Raw genomic sequence first — 16,143 nt, 5'->3', positions numbered from 1 at the left:
AAAGTAAGCGAATGCGAGGCGGATCATAAGCGTTACGTAAGATAGAAAAAAATATAATGAATGTGGGCAAGTAAAAGTTATTTGAAAGTAGACAGATAAACGAGGCATTCTAATTTAAGTGCTACGCATCCTTGATCTCCACCCACAAAAAGATATTTTCAAAAGAAAAAAATGTGCTTATATTGATTGTTTTCTATTCAAACCTCTTGATTGTTTGGTTATCACAAAGTAATTTAATGCTAATTGAAAAATTAAATGAACCTTTCAAATATATCCTGAAAGCTCCCCCCCCTCCCCCCTCCCCCATCCCCGCACTAATCACAATCAATCACATTTAAAAATTTTTTGTTGTTTGGTCGATGTAAGAATCAAGAGTGCTAGAATTTTCCTCATGAAAGAAGTTAGTTTGTCTCACAAATGTATTTATTCAACTTCTATTTGAATACGCTACATTTTGATTCGCAGATAGATGTCGTGAGTGACAGCTCATCTGCATGTTGAAATTTACTTAAAGAGCACTAAACAGGAAGAGTGAATTAAAAAGGTCGAGTTAGCAGTCCTAGTTATTAATAGTTTTAGCTATGAATATATATATATATTTAAAACACCTAGTCATTTGGGTCGACTTCCTGACCCTTTTTAATGCTTTCCTCGTGGTTTAATGTAACTATGAAACTTATTAGGAGCAAAGAAACATTCGAGATCACTTATGTCTTCTTGGCAAATGAATTCTGGATTTGTCCTCTTGTTCTGTTCAAGTTCTTCCCGCTGGGCATGAGAACTACAGACTCAGAGCGCAAAATCAATTTTTCATTTGTTATTCTAATAATAATAATAATAATAATAATAATAATAATAATAATAATAATAATAATAATAATAATAATAATAATGATGATAATAATAATAAAATTAAAAAAAAAATTTATTTTACGAGGATAGTCATACATTACTGGTAACCCAGTAGTTTCCATTATGGCCCTTTTAAACGTTTTCATTCACTTTTTTTCGAGGGACATCCTCTGTCGCCTTTTTAATATGAAAGGATACAAAGAAACGGAGACACTGAAGTATGTCAACCAATCAAAACCAAGGAAGCGCAATCCAAATCATTAAAGAAAAATCTGCTTTAAGCGAGTAGTTTATATTAAAAACACCGGCGATTTATGCGTTTTATGATCATTGCTTTAATTAACCTACAAGGAATAATAATTATCAATAACAGCAATTTTGACTATTACAGATTCATTTGAGAATTAAATTTTATAAAATTGGGTTCCCTGTGGATTTAAAAGGAGACTAAAATGTAATACTTTCTTCAAGCCTCTAGCCTATACACCGAATCGAAATTATATAAAAGCGTTTTCTCATGTATGAGGAGCTATGAGTCAGTCGCTAGTGAGTGCAGAACAATAGTTATTCAAATTGGTCGCCATATTTCTATTCGTATTATAAGATTATATATATAAGATTATACACTCAATTGAAGAATCGTTGTCGGGTTCAGAAGCATAGAACATAAAAGCTGAGACCGAAATGGCACATGGGAAATGACATAATTATATTATAATTTATTCACTTGCGCCATCCATGCAGTCGGTTTAGAATGCCAAACGAGTATCAAAAACAGTGGATGATGCCACGGGTCCCCGGTCACAGCATGCATCTAATTAACGTACTTCCCATGTGCCATTTCGGTCTCAGCTTCTATGTTCTATGTTTCCTCAACCGGACAACGATTCTTCAATAGCGCAGCCCAACCGTGACGTCATAAAAACGAAGACAAAGGCGAAATTCGGACAAACAAACTTACAAGTTTACTTTCAGCAGATAATTTTCACAGCCGTTCGCAGTTGATCTTAGTTTACATGGGTTATTATTGTAACTTTAAGTAAAAATAATAAAATCGGTTCGTATAATCCTCGTAGCGGTTAAACAGAATGCAATGTTTGTCCGAATCTTTAAGCTATTTTTAGAATCAGTGCGCTGCGCTATTGAGCGTATATTGAAGAGGGCATCAGAGATAAGATCAATTAAGTAACTCGGTGCCAACTGGTGGAGTACCTTAAAAACCAACAATAAGATCTTAAAAACAATTCATTTTTTCACTGGCAGCCAGTGTAAACCAAAGAGGAGTGACATGACAGTATTTAGGCATTGAAAAGATAAAACGAGCAGAAGCGTTCTGGACTCGCTGAGGCTTTTGAATCTGATATTGTGGGAGCGGACCAAACAGTAGGCTATTGTCATAGTCTAGTCTGCTAGAAATAAAAGCATGCACTGAGGTCTCAGTACTTTTCCTAGATAAGTACATCCTAATACGCCTGATGTTATAAATATAATGTGCTCACTCTATTTAGACAGGAATCAAACAACACGCCAAGATTTGGAGAGTTGGAGAGCTGGAAGTTGGAGATATCTCGACACAACCAATTTTGATACCTCTAAGACATACCTTAGCAAACTGTTTCATCGTACCTACTAAAAGCAATACAGTCTTATCATCGTTGAATTTTAAGAAATCAAAACTACAGTCCTGTCATGGCTGCCGTCACGTGATGAGGCAAGGCCTTTATAGCTTAGACTTTGTGATAGGGGACGACAAAAAAACTTCCGGCGTAAAGGTACCATGGAAACCGTACGGAATATGGTGCTTTAACTTAAGACGTGCCAAAGGGCCTTTCCCAACATCCTTGGCGTCTAAGACGCAAAACTCTGTGACGTCACGCTTTGGTACGTAGAGTTGAACGATGACGTAACCGTCGTCTTCGTCACCAGTTCTCGAAGAGTCGTATCCGAGTCGAGGTACGAAGACGGGTTCTCCGATGACGCCGTAAGAATACCATACTTGACGCCTTTTATGCTTGGCATCAAACTAAAAGGAAACCAGAATATTACGTCATATGGTATGTATGAAAAAATGACGTCATAGTCTTGTAAAAAACAGTTTATTTTGTGGGGAAAAAAACCTGCACGAGAAATTGTCTTTGAGGTCCTGTTACACTGTGCAACTTTTTTCAGCAACTTGTCTCGCAATGCATGACAATGTAGCGTTACAAGTTGCCGAGGTGAGGTGTTACACTGCAACGCAATCTCAGCAATTTGCAATTTTTTGCTCTCAGGAAAGAAATGAGAAATGAGAAATTGAGAAAAAGTTGCTGGAGGGGTGATACACTATGGCGTTGCCAGCTGCTGCAAACTGTTGCGAAAATTAGATCCGAGTTCTACTTCGTGCAACGCTACGCTCAACTACAAAAGAAATTGCCAGAAAACCTGATACAATGCGCAATTCTCCAGCAAGTTGTCTCGCAACAAGTTGCTGTGAAAATTGCACAGTGTAACAAGACCTTTAATGGCCTCTTGTTTCAAACTTCTGATTTTTTCCCCTGAACGTTTATTTTATTAAATTTCTAGTTGTTTAACTATGATTCCTTCCATCTTACACTCATGTAAATGTTACTTTCGTTTTAAGGGTGTAAGAGCTTGTTTAACCTCTGAGGCTATTCTCTTGCACCCCCACAATATTTATAACTCATTCAATTTATCTATGTATATGTTTTGTGGAAATAAAAACTGTTGTAACTGATGTACCATTTTTAGCAGAGTATTTTCAATACTTGTACCTTCACGATATCTCTGTAAGGCAAGTTTTGACCAGGCCTGTCATTAGCCATTAGGTAGTTAAACCTTGTGCCAAGCACACCATGTCGATAGGGATGTGTATTTGGAAACTCAACACTTGCATGATCAGCTAAAACTCTGGTGCACTTTTTACTTGTGAGGTCAATATGAAAATTGTAGACTCGCCCAGGAGAAACTGATGCATTGCTGAGCCATATCTTGTGGTCAAATGTCATGTCAAAGTTGGTGCCCAAGCATACTGCAGTAAAAGTTATAGAGTTGCCCTCCTTTTGGGCTGTGCCAAAGTGAAAGATCTAAATCAGTAAAAGAATTCAGCTCAATAAAATGAATGCGGTTTATATCAATACTTAATATTACTTATATTGTGATGTGTAATCAGGCCTATACTACCATTTATACTTCCACGCCATGAATCAATGTTGTTTAAATATAGCAGGGGCACTTGAATAAATGACGATTGGATAGTAATAAATTGGAGAAAGAATGAGAGGAAGAATGGGAAGATGGATGGGATGGATGGATGGATGGATGGATGGACGGATGGATAGATGGACGGGCAGATGGATGGACGGATGGCATGGATGGTCGATTGATGGACAAATAGGGTAACAGATGGGATAGTGGATAACATCTCACATAATATAAACAGAGCAAATGCTTAACACTTAACTCACATGACAAGGATCTGTGTCTACCATAATCACTTCTTTGTCATATTTATCCGTTTTACGAGGTATTATCACAAATCTTGAAGGTAGATCAGGATAATACCTCATGTGGTCTCCAGGGGATGACCATCCGGCAAGAATCTTCAAAACCATTGGCAATGTTGACTTTACAAAAGGGGTCATGTGGAAAATATAGTAGTCTTCAAGCAAGAGAAAATCATGTGCATAATTTAAGCCTGGAATGTGGTGTATCTGTCTCTGATGTAGCTGCCATGATGGGGTAAACTCGTAGATCGCAAGGCATGGTTTAGCATGACGAAACCCAGGTCGCAAGCTGATGCAAACAAGAAGCTAAAAGAACCGATAGTCCTTAGTTCTTACTACAAACTATACATTGATATCTCTTATATACCATCTCATTCATTCACTCATTCATTTTTCAAATTTTTCATTAATTTTTCAATTACTTGTTATATTTACTCATAATTTCAATTGCTTGTTTTTTACATTTTACTTGTATTCATTCCTCTACATTTACATGGCTGAAATTTTATCATTCTTCAAACCTAGATTGTTCAACAATTGATTAACCCTAATTTACTACTGTAGAGGGGCCAAAAGTGGCCAATCGAAAATGCTACATTTTTCTGAATGGCCAAAAGTGGCCAGCAGAAAGACATTTTTGCTTTTCAATTACCCGTCCCCTAGGATGTACATTAGGTTGGTTTATCAGCCCGATAGGAAAGATATATATGGCCAATAAACCCCCTAATGTGTCCTTGAAGTTTCATATGAGAATTGGTAGCTCAGTGGTTAGAGTATGGCACCAGAATCGCCAGGACATGGGTTCAAATCCCGTCCAGGACTCAGAATTTTTTCAATAAGTTGCTTCATATAATTTGATAAATTGTTATTTATCAAGCTTTTACCTGGTTTTCTGCATCAATCCTAAAATGAGCCGCAAGAGCTTTTAATTTCAAGGCACCACATAAGTCATCTGGTCCTAAAGTCTCTAATGTATATGGGTCTAAACAATATGGCATACTTGTCTCGTAACATGTTAAAAGCTGTAAAAAATAAAAACAAAAACTAAAATATAACTTTCAGATTTTGGCAGAGACAGTAAATAAATCAGCCTCGAAAAAATATTTTTTTCTTAACACTATCTTCCAAATTATGAGATTTCAAGTTAGCATGGCTAATATTAATGAGAGAATATACTGACTAATCAGCTAATGTGTAATTCTAGAAATTATCCATATCCCCCCTCCCCTCCCCACAGAGCAATTTGGAATGTCCAAGGGGTAGGGGGGTCACAGAAAGAACAAAATTACAGAGTTTGTATAGAAGAAAATTGGAAGGAATTTCTGGGGGTATTAGACCAAATGCCTTGACTTGAAACAATTGTTGGAAGGCAATATAGTGTATCTCTGATAACTGCTAATTATCATTAGCAGGGTTTGTACACATTCCTCAGTGAAAATTTCCAAAAGTTTTCCAAAAGTTTCTCAAAGTCTATCAACTAAAATTTCCAAAACCACATAAGCAAAAAAATGAAGTGAAATTCATGGATGAAAAAACATTCAACATACAATTACCAATATAAAATATGACACTCTTCTGACCAAAAGTGCCAGCGGGCATTGATTTGCAGCAGGAAAAAATAAACATCAGCATTTTTAATTAATACAACGAAAAGAGTTCTTTACAAGGTAGGACCTGGGCAACCAACAGAAAAAAATTATAACTTTTTCATAGCCAAGTGGTCAAAAAAGAAATTTTTCAAAACTTTCCAAGACTTTCCAAAACCCGTACGAACCCTGTATTAGATCTATAGATAACTTTAAAATAATTAAATGTAAGGAAGGAAGGAAGAAATACTTACCTTTCCACCCCAGTAAAAGGAGTTAGTATTTGAAGGATTCCTAAATTGTATTGTTGGTAATGCTCCCTTCATAAGGCTCCGCAGTAATGCCACTGTTCCGCTAACTGCACCTGTTGCCATGGTACCCATTTGCCCAGGATAAAGAAAACTATGCTTGTCAGTCTCTTCCTGTCTGTGCTTGGTTAAGACAAATTTGGACTTGAAATGTACGCGGCCATTTTGGAAAGTTACTGCACAGACCATGCCATCTCCGTCAATTGCTATGATAAAAAAAGAGCCAGTCACAAAAGGACTTATTTTGGCGTCATTAACTACTAGTACCATAATTTCTTGCACACCTATTTCTTTTGTTCATTTTTAAAATTAGCACTAATTGTCTTATTATTCTCATGAGGCAATACAAAATGGAATAAGAAAATGAATGATTAAATAATTAAATTGAATGAATGAATGAATTGAATGAATGAACGAATAAATTAAATGAATTAATAAATTAATAAATGAATGACTGACCGAATGACCGAATGACGTCAATAATAGTGATTTTCGCTTTTCCGAAAACATATAAAGGATTTTTTGTTATAATTTGTGACATTTCTCCAAATATTTTGATTCGAGAAGTTTTTCTGCTTAGTTCAAGCTAGTACCTTGCTCAAAATTGTTGAAGGTCAGGAATTTTTCGAGTGACTTAAATAACGTATGACGTGCGTTTTTTACGGGCGGTTTCGGGGTTATTAAGAAAGTCATATTGAATGACCATGAATTTTCGATTTTCTTCGAAGTGTATCTTTGATACCTTTAAGCCGACTCTGACGTAATTGCGAGTGAAATTAGCGATTATGGAAATAAATAAGCTTAACTTACGATGTTTTAGTTTTGTACCATAAACTTCATTCAACCCAGGACCATTTCTGAAGAGAGTTCCATACAAATCCTTTGGGATTTCTCCCTCGATGTCTACATCAGGTATCCAATAGGAGTATTCTCTTTGATTTCTCCATCCTTTGCTGCATTTGTTGACATCTAAAGGTCTTTTTGTTTCGTGATCTTGATTAGAGATAACCTGATCCGCCATCTTTTGACCTTGATGGTTAAAATCTCCGGTATGGGAGGAAGGGGGGAGGGTGGGGAGTATAGTGATGAAGGGGTGACCATAGGGGAATTTAAATTCAATTTCCCCACCCCTGGACAAATGATGAAAGTCAAATTTTCACTCTTAGCACATATGGTTATTGTATTTTCCGTCTTACAGTACAGTGGGGGCATTGAATTTTGTCAATTCCCCTTGAGGTCATTCCTTCCCACCCCCACCCCTCCTAAGGCTAAACTATGAACGCCACAGGAAGCCCAAGTATCTGTTTTCGTAAAATGAAACTGAGAAAACAACAACAACAACAACAACAACAACAACAACAACAAAGGAAGATGAAATACTTCGACGATACGGTCTTGGATTTCAAGGCATTATAAAAAAATCGAACGATAAAAGACAAACAAACAAAATAGACAAATACAACCAAAACCTCTCTATATTTTACATCATCTATGTTTTATTTTGACTCCTTTATAAATATAAATATTCTTTTCTTTTCTTTTCACTTCCATCTCATCGTCATTTCATTGGTGCAGATGTTTTTAGTTATAATTTTTTCTATACGTCACTGTGTGTCGGATTATAATAATCTTCATGCATAATTTGCTTTAAAACACATTATTTAAACTTTACAGCATAGAGTATATCCAATTCTTAGTATATATATATATAAATTATATTTTTCTTTGGCACCAAAGGTAACCCAAGCGAAACGTTTGAGTTTTGTTAAAATTACGTCATTGTGAATGATTAACATAATTTCCATATATAATTTATGCTGATATTACAACACTAGGGTTTTGTTTTCTCTTTGGCTGGTTTATATTCGTGGAATATTACGCCTTAATTCGGCTAATACTACACCCAGGAGAGGAAAATAACAGTCAGAGAGCCATTTAAGAGATCACACAAGTTATTTCTACTTCCAAAGCTGAAAACTGGAAAGATTTCTTCGACTTCAAAGAGACGAATCTCCGCCATGTTTTAGGAACATTTCACTTCAATGAATCAAGCTCCAAAAAGCCTTGAAATATTCATCCTGGGAAACTGTTTGGATCATTGAAATGTTACTTGACTTGTCTTTGGATGTTTTGTCATCGTTTCAGACTATTTTAACGCATTTTACGAGAAGAAATCAATTTCTTAGAAAGACTGTTTGTTTTATTTTTGTGATTTTCGTTGGCTTCACCTTGGAAATCGTCTTAAGCGACTCAACAAGCTGTGATTATCGTCTGACCAAATCTCCAGGGGTCATCAACAGCCCAAATTACTCAAACAGATACCCAGATTCAATGACTTGTAGCTGGAAAATCCAGGTCCCAGAGTACGACAAGATACTATTGACTTTTATAATTTTCGAGGTCGAGCAAGGGAGCTCACCATCAGTGTGTGACAGAGATTTTGTTGAAATTATCGATGGAACAAGGAGCTTGGGGAAATTTTGTAATAGTCGCGAAAAGTATCCCAGAGGTACTATAAAGTCTAGTTCTAATACTTTGACTGTTAATTTCAAGTCAGATCCCTTTACTAGTAAAGTGGGGCTTTTTCATGCTATGTATAAGAGAGAGCCATGTGGGGAATTTTTGACTGGTTTGAAGGGAGAAATCAGCAGTCCTGGTTATCCAGGGCCTTACCCTGCCTTGAAGAAATGCACATGGAGAATTCTTGTACCCACGGATAAGGTCATCAAGTTTTATTTCCTGGACTTTACTCTGGATCCGTCCTCAAAGTGTAATCTGGATTACATCAGAGCTGTTGATGGGATTAATGCCACTTCACAACTCATTGGCCACTTCTGTGCCAAGAGAGTGCCGCCTAAAGAAATCCGCTCTACTGGGAATGAAATGCTGGTTGAATTTCAGTCATTTAAACCTACGTTGTCATCAGGGTTCCACGCATTTTATGAAACTGAGCCCCACTGTGGAGGACTTCTAAGGGGAGGAATGGCAAGCTTCACTTCACCTGGATATCCTAATCTTCCTAATCTTAAAGACACTGAAGAATGTATTTGGACCATTGAGGTTGATAAGGGAAAGATTATTTCCATTGTGTTTGGTGCATTTGACATCAGAACATCGAATCTTGGCAATAAATGTGCCAACGACTATGTAGAGATCGTCAATGGGCCAGATATAGCATCACGTAGTCTTGGGAAGTTTTGTGGGAAGGAAGATAAAGTGCCTGTTTCAATGCGTTCGACAGGAAACAGCATGGTGGTAAAGCTACATCGTAGTATCTTATCAGCTGGAGACGGTTTTTCTGCAACCTACATGTCAGTAGATCCCAAAAACATGTATGATAAGTGTACTGAAACATCCAATGAGTTGTTATTTAGGTGTAATAACGGGAACTATATTCAGTGCCAATGGAAATGCGATGGCACCGATGACTGTGGTGATAGATCAGATGAAGTTAACTGTGTCAAAGACCAGAGCAAGTCCATTACCACCAGTAAAGTAAGAAACTACATCATCATACTGGTCTCTATTACTGGCTCAGCAGTTGCTATTGCTTTGGTAGTTTTTATCATTGATAGATTTAGGAGAAAAACAAGATCTCGGGCAAGTAGGAGGCAGAGACGCCGTCATGCCCGCCGCAATCATTGCCATGAAGCTGACTTGCAGGAACCATCTTCCCCTCCACCTTCATATGACTTTGCAGTTGCAATCTCTGATTGTTGCGATACAAATGACAGTCCTCCCCCTTACGCCAACTCGATAACTCCATTTCCTTCTACCGAGGTAAGTGAAGATGTTTCATCTAATCAGACAGAGACTTCAGATGCAGAACAGACTGTCTCTGTAGAGCAAATTTCTCTTGGGCAAGAAATTACAAACCAGGAAGAGATCACTAGCAATATAGATTCCACAAGCCTGGGAGAATCACCACCTTCAAATGATACATCACCTTTAATTGTTTAGAACATCTTATGTTATTTTTATACCCTTATATGTACAGTGCTTCTCAATAACATGTTTGAAATCTTGCAATTTGCCATCTCAACAACATACTGTAGGTTTTGGTGGACATCAATCAAGGCAATTACATGACATATCATAGGCATGTGGCCTTGAATAATTGAAAAGGACGTGTTATCTGATGATGTATTATTGAAACACTTTGGCAATTTCCAACTAAACCCTATTTTGTTTCAAAAGAAAATTTTCCGATTTCAAACGTGAATGAGAAGTGCTATAACCATATCATCATTATTAAGCAGGGTTTATATGTAATATATATAATTTAAGTAATGCTTTGTATTCCCTTTGATCATAATGAAGAAATAAAAAATGGGCGCAAGTGCTGTGTGCAGTTATAAAGCACACAGGCGTTGGCAGAACACAAGAGAAGTGTTAGGAGAAGCACAACGCATAGGGAAGTGCTTCTGGACACTTCTTGAGTGTTCTGCCAACGCCTGCGTGCTTTATGACTGCACACAGCACAGCAAGCAAGTTTTTTATTTCTTTCATAAAATGCAAATTGCAATAACCGTTATTTTAGATAGGAATGATGCAACGGAAAGTACGTTCAATGTGCTCTCATAAAGCACATGCTCACAACCAATCAGAATGCAACATTCATAACAGTTATTTTATAAAGTTAGATAATATTTCAGGTTATTGTGTGGTTCCAGAAATCATCCATACCCACCCCACAGAGGAATTTGGAATTTCCGAAGAGTAGGGGGGTCAGAGAAAGAACAAAAATTACAGAGTTTGTATGGAAGAAAATTGGAATTTCTGGGGGGTAGGGGGGTGTCTTAAAAAAATTCCTCCTTGAGGGGGGTATGGATAATTTTTGGAACTACACATTGTTAGTTTATGCTGGCTAGCATTTAACTTCTTAAAATAGTTTATTGTTGTCAGATTTTAGGTTATCATAAACATTTTCTGAGATAGTAGATATGGTGCATTGTGGTCTTAGCTTTGAATAGATATCACCTAACTTCCTATATGATGGATATCTATAATAAAATCTTGATAATATCATGGGAAAATTCTTGGTTTTTACCTACGTCATCAAACATTTTGCCAGGATTTACATAAAACAAAACTTCTACAGGCTGAAAGAGTAGCCAGAACTATTTATCTCAGCCAAAATTCTAGCTAAACGAAGTTTTAGATACAAAGATATAAGTGATTGATTATGCCCATAATTTAGTTGAAATGTATGGGTCCGCCATTTTTGTGTCTCATTGAGGGACACTAATATGGCGGCCAAATCACAAAGGCTAAAAATTATGTTTACATTGCAAACATTTCAAATTTTCAAAAAACAAAAATCATCAAAATAAAGTTACCAATCATCTACTAAGTTAAAGACGTATTATTTCCATCCAATTTCCCTATTTCTAATGCTTTGAAAATGCGTGACAGAATTGTGTGACAGAAATGCGTGACAGAATTGGACTCGCAATAAGTCTATAACCAAACATTGATAATACAAAATTATTTTGGTAAGACTTGTCTTATAATGCTATGAACAAAATATTGACAAACAGTTTTGTGGGGTGAATACTTTGGATTTTATTTTTTTGATGACATCACGTGAAAACCAAGAATAGCATAGTAACATGTAATTGCATGTGTAAGTTTATTTGTACAAAAAAATCTTAAGTTCAAAATGTTTTTGTTAGTGACTTGATGATAATTTCTAACTTGTGCTGTATGACTAAAATTGTTTTTAAACTGGTTTTGAATTTAATAATAAATTGATAAAATAAATTAAAGGTTTTATTCATTTACTTTTGGAAGACTCATGGATATTTGTCGTTCCCTTTTGAGTGCAAACCATATCTCCATGAAATAGTACTAACTAATTAGTAAATAGCACCAATGAAACAGTTAAAAACAAAAGAAATACAAGACGGTTAGTGTTTACTGCTATTTAGTTTTTGTGCTATTTCATAGATTTTTTTTTTTTTTGCACTCTTTATTTTACTTCCTTTTTCAATTTTTGAGATTGATTTTTTAAAATTTTTATCCAATATCTTATTCATCTTAGAGTGCAAACAATTAATCCGTGAAACACTATTTACTAAATAATACAAAATGGTGCTAATTAAACAATAGAATACAATGGAATTTGCATGAAATTGTGCTATTTAGTATTACCAAAGTTTCACGGTTATATTGTTTGCACTCTATAACTTACAGCTATAAGTTTTACTAGTTTATTGATAAAGTGTTATTGTTATTGGAAAACTCATACTTTATTATTTTCATACTTCTACTTTTCCATTATTATTCATTCATTTACTTTATTTTGAAGGTTTTGGCATCCATTCTCATTCATTTTTATCCAATAACAATGGCTATAAAGATTTTAAGGGTATGAAATTACATATACAGCTATTTCAAAAAAAGGTTTTGTTTCATGTTCAATTCCATGTTGCGTACTAAGCTTGAAATGTATTATATTTATGAGCATGTTGGAAAAACTCATAATGTTGTCACCTTTAGCCGACTGCATTCACTTTGTTGATAGTGCATTTCTGGCTTGGTATGTAACAATTTTTTTTGCAATAGCTGTATATACCCCAGGCAGTGAAAATAACTTTTGGCATGCTCTAAACTCGTTTATGCTTTTAAGCAGACTAATTTCAATAATTTACATATTTATTTGTAAACCAATTAATATATTCATTTAAAATTTAAAGTTTTCATCAATTAAATAAGGTGGGCTTCCTGTGGGATTCCCGACTGGCGTACTACGTCATCTGCTGCCTAGCAACAATCACTTGTTAATAGAGCTGTTATAAGTGTGATGTAATTCGGACGAAAAACGGGTCCAGATTAAAAACTGCTTCGACAGACTTTTTTTTTCTTCATAGCAGGATTTTCTGTTCACTAGTATCTGATTGTTGAAGGTGGAGAATAAATCCTGGGAATAAGTTGTGGCAAGATTTTAGCGATCTTTTGGGCGATTGGACCAGGAACTACGTCTCAACTTAAATTGCCCATTTCATTATGACGTCACATTAAAACAATCCTTTTTCTTAAGGCTAAGAGTCATAGTCGTGGGAGTGGGACAAAACAGCAATGACACAAAGAATATTGCCAAAATTTTCATATTTTTACTTTGAGAACTTAGAAAAGCAAATATAGTAGCCACCAAATGCCGTATATGTTGTAGGATAAACACTAGCTTATAAAATGTTTGAAATACAGACATATCAGCTTGTCAGAGTAGCATCGTTAGTCCATTTTTTTAAATCGATTTTTTAATTAAGTACCCTAAATGTAGTCGGCAGAAATGATAAATTGTTTGAAAGGAATTTAACTTTAATTTTAATTTTCGACGTTCTAGACCTCAAATTGAGACGTTTAATTTAATTTAACGAAGTTTAGACTCTTCTTGTTTTCTTGTTTTGCTCAAATTGGCAAAAAACAACTTTTGAATAAAATGAACAGGGTTCAATGACTTCGCTAGAAAATGCCCAGATTGTAATGTTCTTTTGTCTTTTTCCAGGTGTTGTACAATATTGCTACTTTATATTCTTTGTTTTAGATGCATTGGCCAAATAAAATCGACCACATTACATGTTAAATTTTGCAGTTTTCTGCCGCCTTGAAAAGTTTTTTATTGACTTGTAAATTGCTTTTTTATGTGAATTTTTTATTTCATTTATCAATATAGCATATCTTCAATTCATAATAATAAAAAATATCGAGGTATGTCATATATATATACATATATATCTCAGATATATATTCTATAAATCTTACGAATAAAGCGATATTTTCCCCTAATCTCGTTTTAGACAAACAAATTTTCGCTTAGATTAAAAAAATATACGTAGTATTTTTAGCTTTGGTGTCGTTCAGTAACTTGATCCAGTCAGCTAGCAAAAACGAAAGTTACAACTAAAGCTGCGTTTTTTAAAATATTACAATTTTTTGATTTTCCCTGCAAAAAGTTTTTTTTCTTCAAAAATTAATACCGGGCATCCTTTTTTAACTTCAAGCTTTTTTTAACTTTTCTTCTTGATACTGTCTTGTATTATTTGCTTGATTGAAAACTCTTTTCTTTTTGTTTTTTTACATCATTCGCTGTGGAATACAGCCACTCGACTCGTCGCACATAGTCACTAGCGTATTTTACTTCGACAAGTGCGTCTTTTCCACTGTAAAGCTCTGGAATTCGTCTGCCAAGTCCTGGAGTACATTCAGAGAATACTTTCACTGCTTTTGGGCCCTGGAATCTGTGAGGATTTTGAAAGTTTGACAAACCTTCTTTAGGTTTGTCAGGATTTTCAGTAGGCGAAGAGGTTTTTTCGGCTTTGGTGTTTCCATTTTGAATGTTACGACAGCGTCTGAATCTTTTCATTTTGACCTTTGAAGTCGGTAAGTCGTATCGATAATTTAAAGTGCTTTTAAGAATTGAGGGCCTATCTTATATAGCTTGACTGAAGAGCATAACTAACAAAAATAAACAGCTTTTATTGGTCTCCTTTTTTACCATGATTGTTTTGATACTTCTCATTAACTATGCATTTGATCCTCAAAGCATCAATGAATATAAACGCAATTAGGAGCAAAGAAAAAAGTACGTCAATTTATTACGTCCTCTCATAAGTTCATACAAAGTCGAGTGACGTACTGGAAAAGCCAATCAGCTTAAAGATAATATTTATGACGTCAACATGTATGTGATTTATCCAAAAATTAATAAATTAAAGCTAGTGGTTTCTGACCACCAATGAAGTGCAAGGGTGTGCCTTTTATGACGACCAATGAAGTACAAAGGTGTACCTTTTATGACGACCAATTAAGTGCTAGGTTTTGGTTTATAACGGCCAATGAAGTACGAGGGTGTGATTTATGACGACCATGCTTTTTATGACGACCAATGAAGTGGTTTGGTTTATAACGGCCAATGAAGTACAAGGGTGTGATTTATGACGACCAAAGAAGTACAAAGGTGTGCCTTTTATGACGACCAATGAAGTGCTAGGGTTTGGTTTATAACGGCCAATGAAGTACAAGGGCGTGATTTATGACGACCAATGAAGTGAAGGGTGTGGTTTATGATGACCAATGAAATTCAAAATCCCTTATATGTATAATTATTTAGATTTTTATAGGTATTTTTTTGTAAATAACAATAAAACAACAAAAACGCCTTTGATTTATGACGACCAATGAAGTAGAAAGGTGTGCCTTTTATGACGACCAATGAAGTGCTAGGGTTTGGTTTATAACGGCCAATGAAGTACAAGGGTATGATTTATGACGACCAATGAAGTGAAGGGTGTGGTTTATGATGACCAATGAAATTCAAAATCCCTTATATGTATAATTATTTAGATTTTTATAGGTATTTTTTTGTAAATAACAATAAAACAAACAAATAAATTAAGAATTTATTTATTTTTCTTATGAAAAATAATCTTAATTCGTTTGTTTTATTCCTAATTACAAACAGTAACCCTGACAGAAAAGAAAACAGTCATACAAGAGAGTAACAATTAATAAAAAAAACACTTTCCGCTCACCGCTAAGAGCGCGGGCTCTCAAGTTTTGGGACACCTTGCTACACAGGCAAACATGGCCGACATGTGATCAAACAAGAAAGGACTTTAAAGATATTTTAAAGGAAAAATACTTGACAGAAAGAAAAAATGCTGGTAAGTAATATCCTTCAGCGGCTCTAGATTATAAAATTTTCAAGAACAATGAGTATTTTCAAGTCTATTTTCTTTGGTTTTTACCGTAAAGTTAAAGAACTACAGCCGAACGCATTCTCTAGCTATGTTCAAAACAAAATAAAATCGGCTTATTTTACTTTTGTTTTGAGCAATATTAATGCTATTTTAAAAGTTATCTTGCCTATGAGTCAGATGCAGCAAAATG

At 35.2% G+C, this 16,143-nt stretch overlaps 2 protein-coding genes across 2 annotated transcripts; one reads left to right on the top strand and one right to left on the bottom strand.

Moving 5' to 3' along the window:
- Positions 1-401: 401 nt before the first annotated feature.
- LOC116291575 (uncharacterized) lies at positions 402-7,302 on the bottom strand. Its single transcript, XM_031698747.2, has 6 exons — positions 7,060-7,302; positions 6,196-6,455; positions 5,240-5,377; positions 4,317-4,661; positions 3,624-3,935; positions 402-2,875 (listed from the first exon to the last, which is right to left on the bottom strand). Exons 1-6 carry the CDS (start codon positions 7,268-7,270, stop codon positions 2,573-2,575), a joined length of 1,569 nt encoding a protein of 522 aa, XP_031554607.1. The 5' UTR covers positions 7,271-7,302; the 3' UTR covers positions 402-2,572.
- A 772-nt stretch (positions 7,303-8,074) lies between these two features.
- On the top strand, positions 8,075-12,032 carry LOC116291571 (CUB domain-containing protein 2). The gene has a single exon (XM_031698744.2). It carries the CDS (start codon positions 8,353-8,355, stop codon positions 10,207-10,209), a length of 1,857 nt encoding a protein of 618 aa, XP_031554604.2. The 5' UTR covers positions 8,075-8,352; the 3' UTR covers positions 10,210-12,032.
- The last annotated feature ends 4,111 nt before the right edge of the window (positions 12,033-16,143 follow it).

This window comes from Actinia tenebrosa, unplaced genomic scaffold (assembly GCF_029948245.1).
Source record: "Actinia tenebrosa isolate PJP-AT-01 unplaced genomic scaffold, QUT_ActTen_1.0 PGA_scaffold8__29_contigs__length_14323225, whole genome shotgun sequence".
In the NCBI taxonomy this organism is placed as follows: Eukaryota; Metazoa; Cnidaria; class Anthozoa; order Actiniaria; family Actiniidae; genus Actinia; species Actinia tenebrosa.
This window is presented reverse-complemented; position numbering and strand designations above follow the sequence as displayed.

Bases quoted from the DNA above. Each gene is read 5' to 3' on its own strand.
- LOC116291575 (XM_031698747.2), bottom strand. From the start codon at position 7,270: ATGGCGGATCAGGTTATCTCTAATCAAGATCACGAAACAAAAAGACCT. The intron at 3,936-4,316 runs GTGAGTTAAGTG...TTACTGATTTAG, and splicing joins TAGACACAGATCCTTGTCAT to ATCTTTCACTTTGGCACAGC. The intron at 2,876-3,623 runs GTACAAGTATTG...GTTTCCTTTTAG, and splicing joins CTTACAGAGATATCGTGAAG to TTTGATGCCAAGCATAAAAG.
- LOC116291571 (XM_031698744.2), top strand. From the start codon at position 8,353: ATGTTACTTGACTTGTCTTTGGATGTTTTGTCATCGTTTCAGACTATT.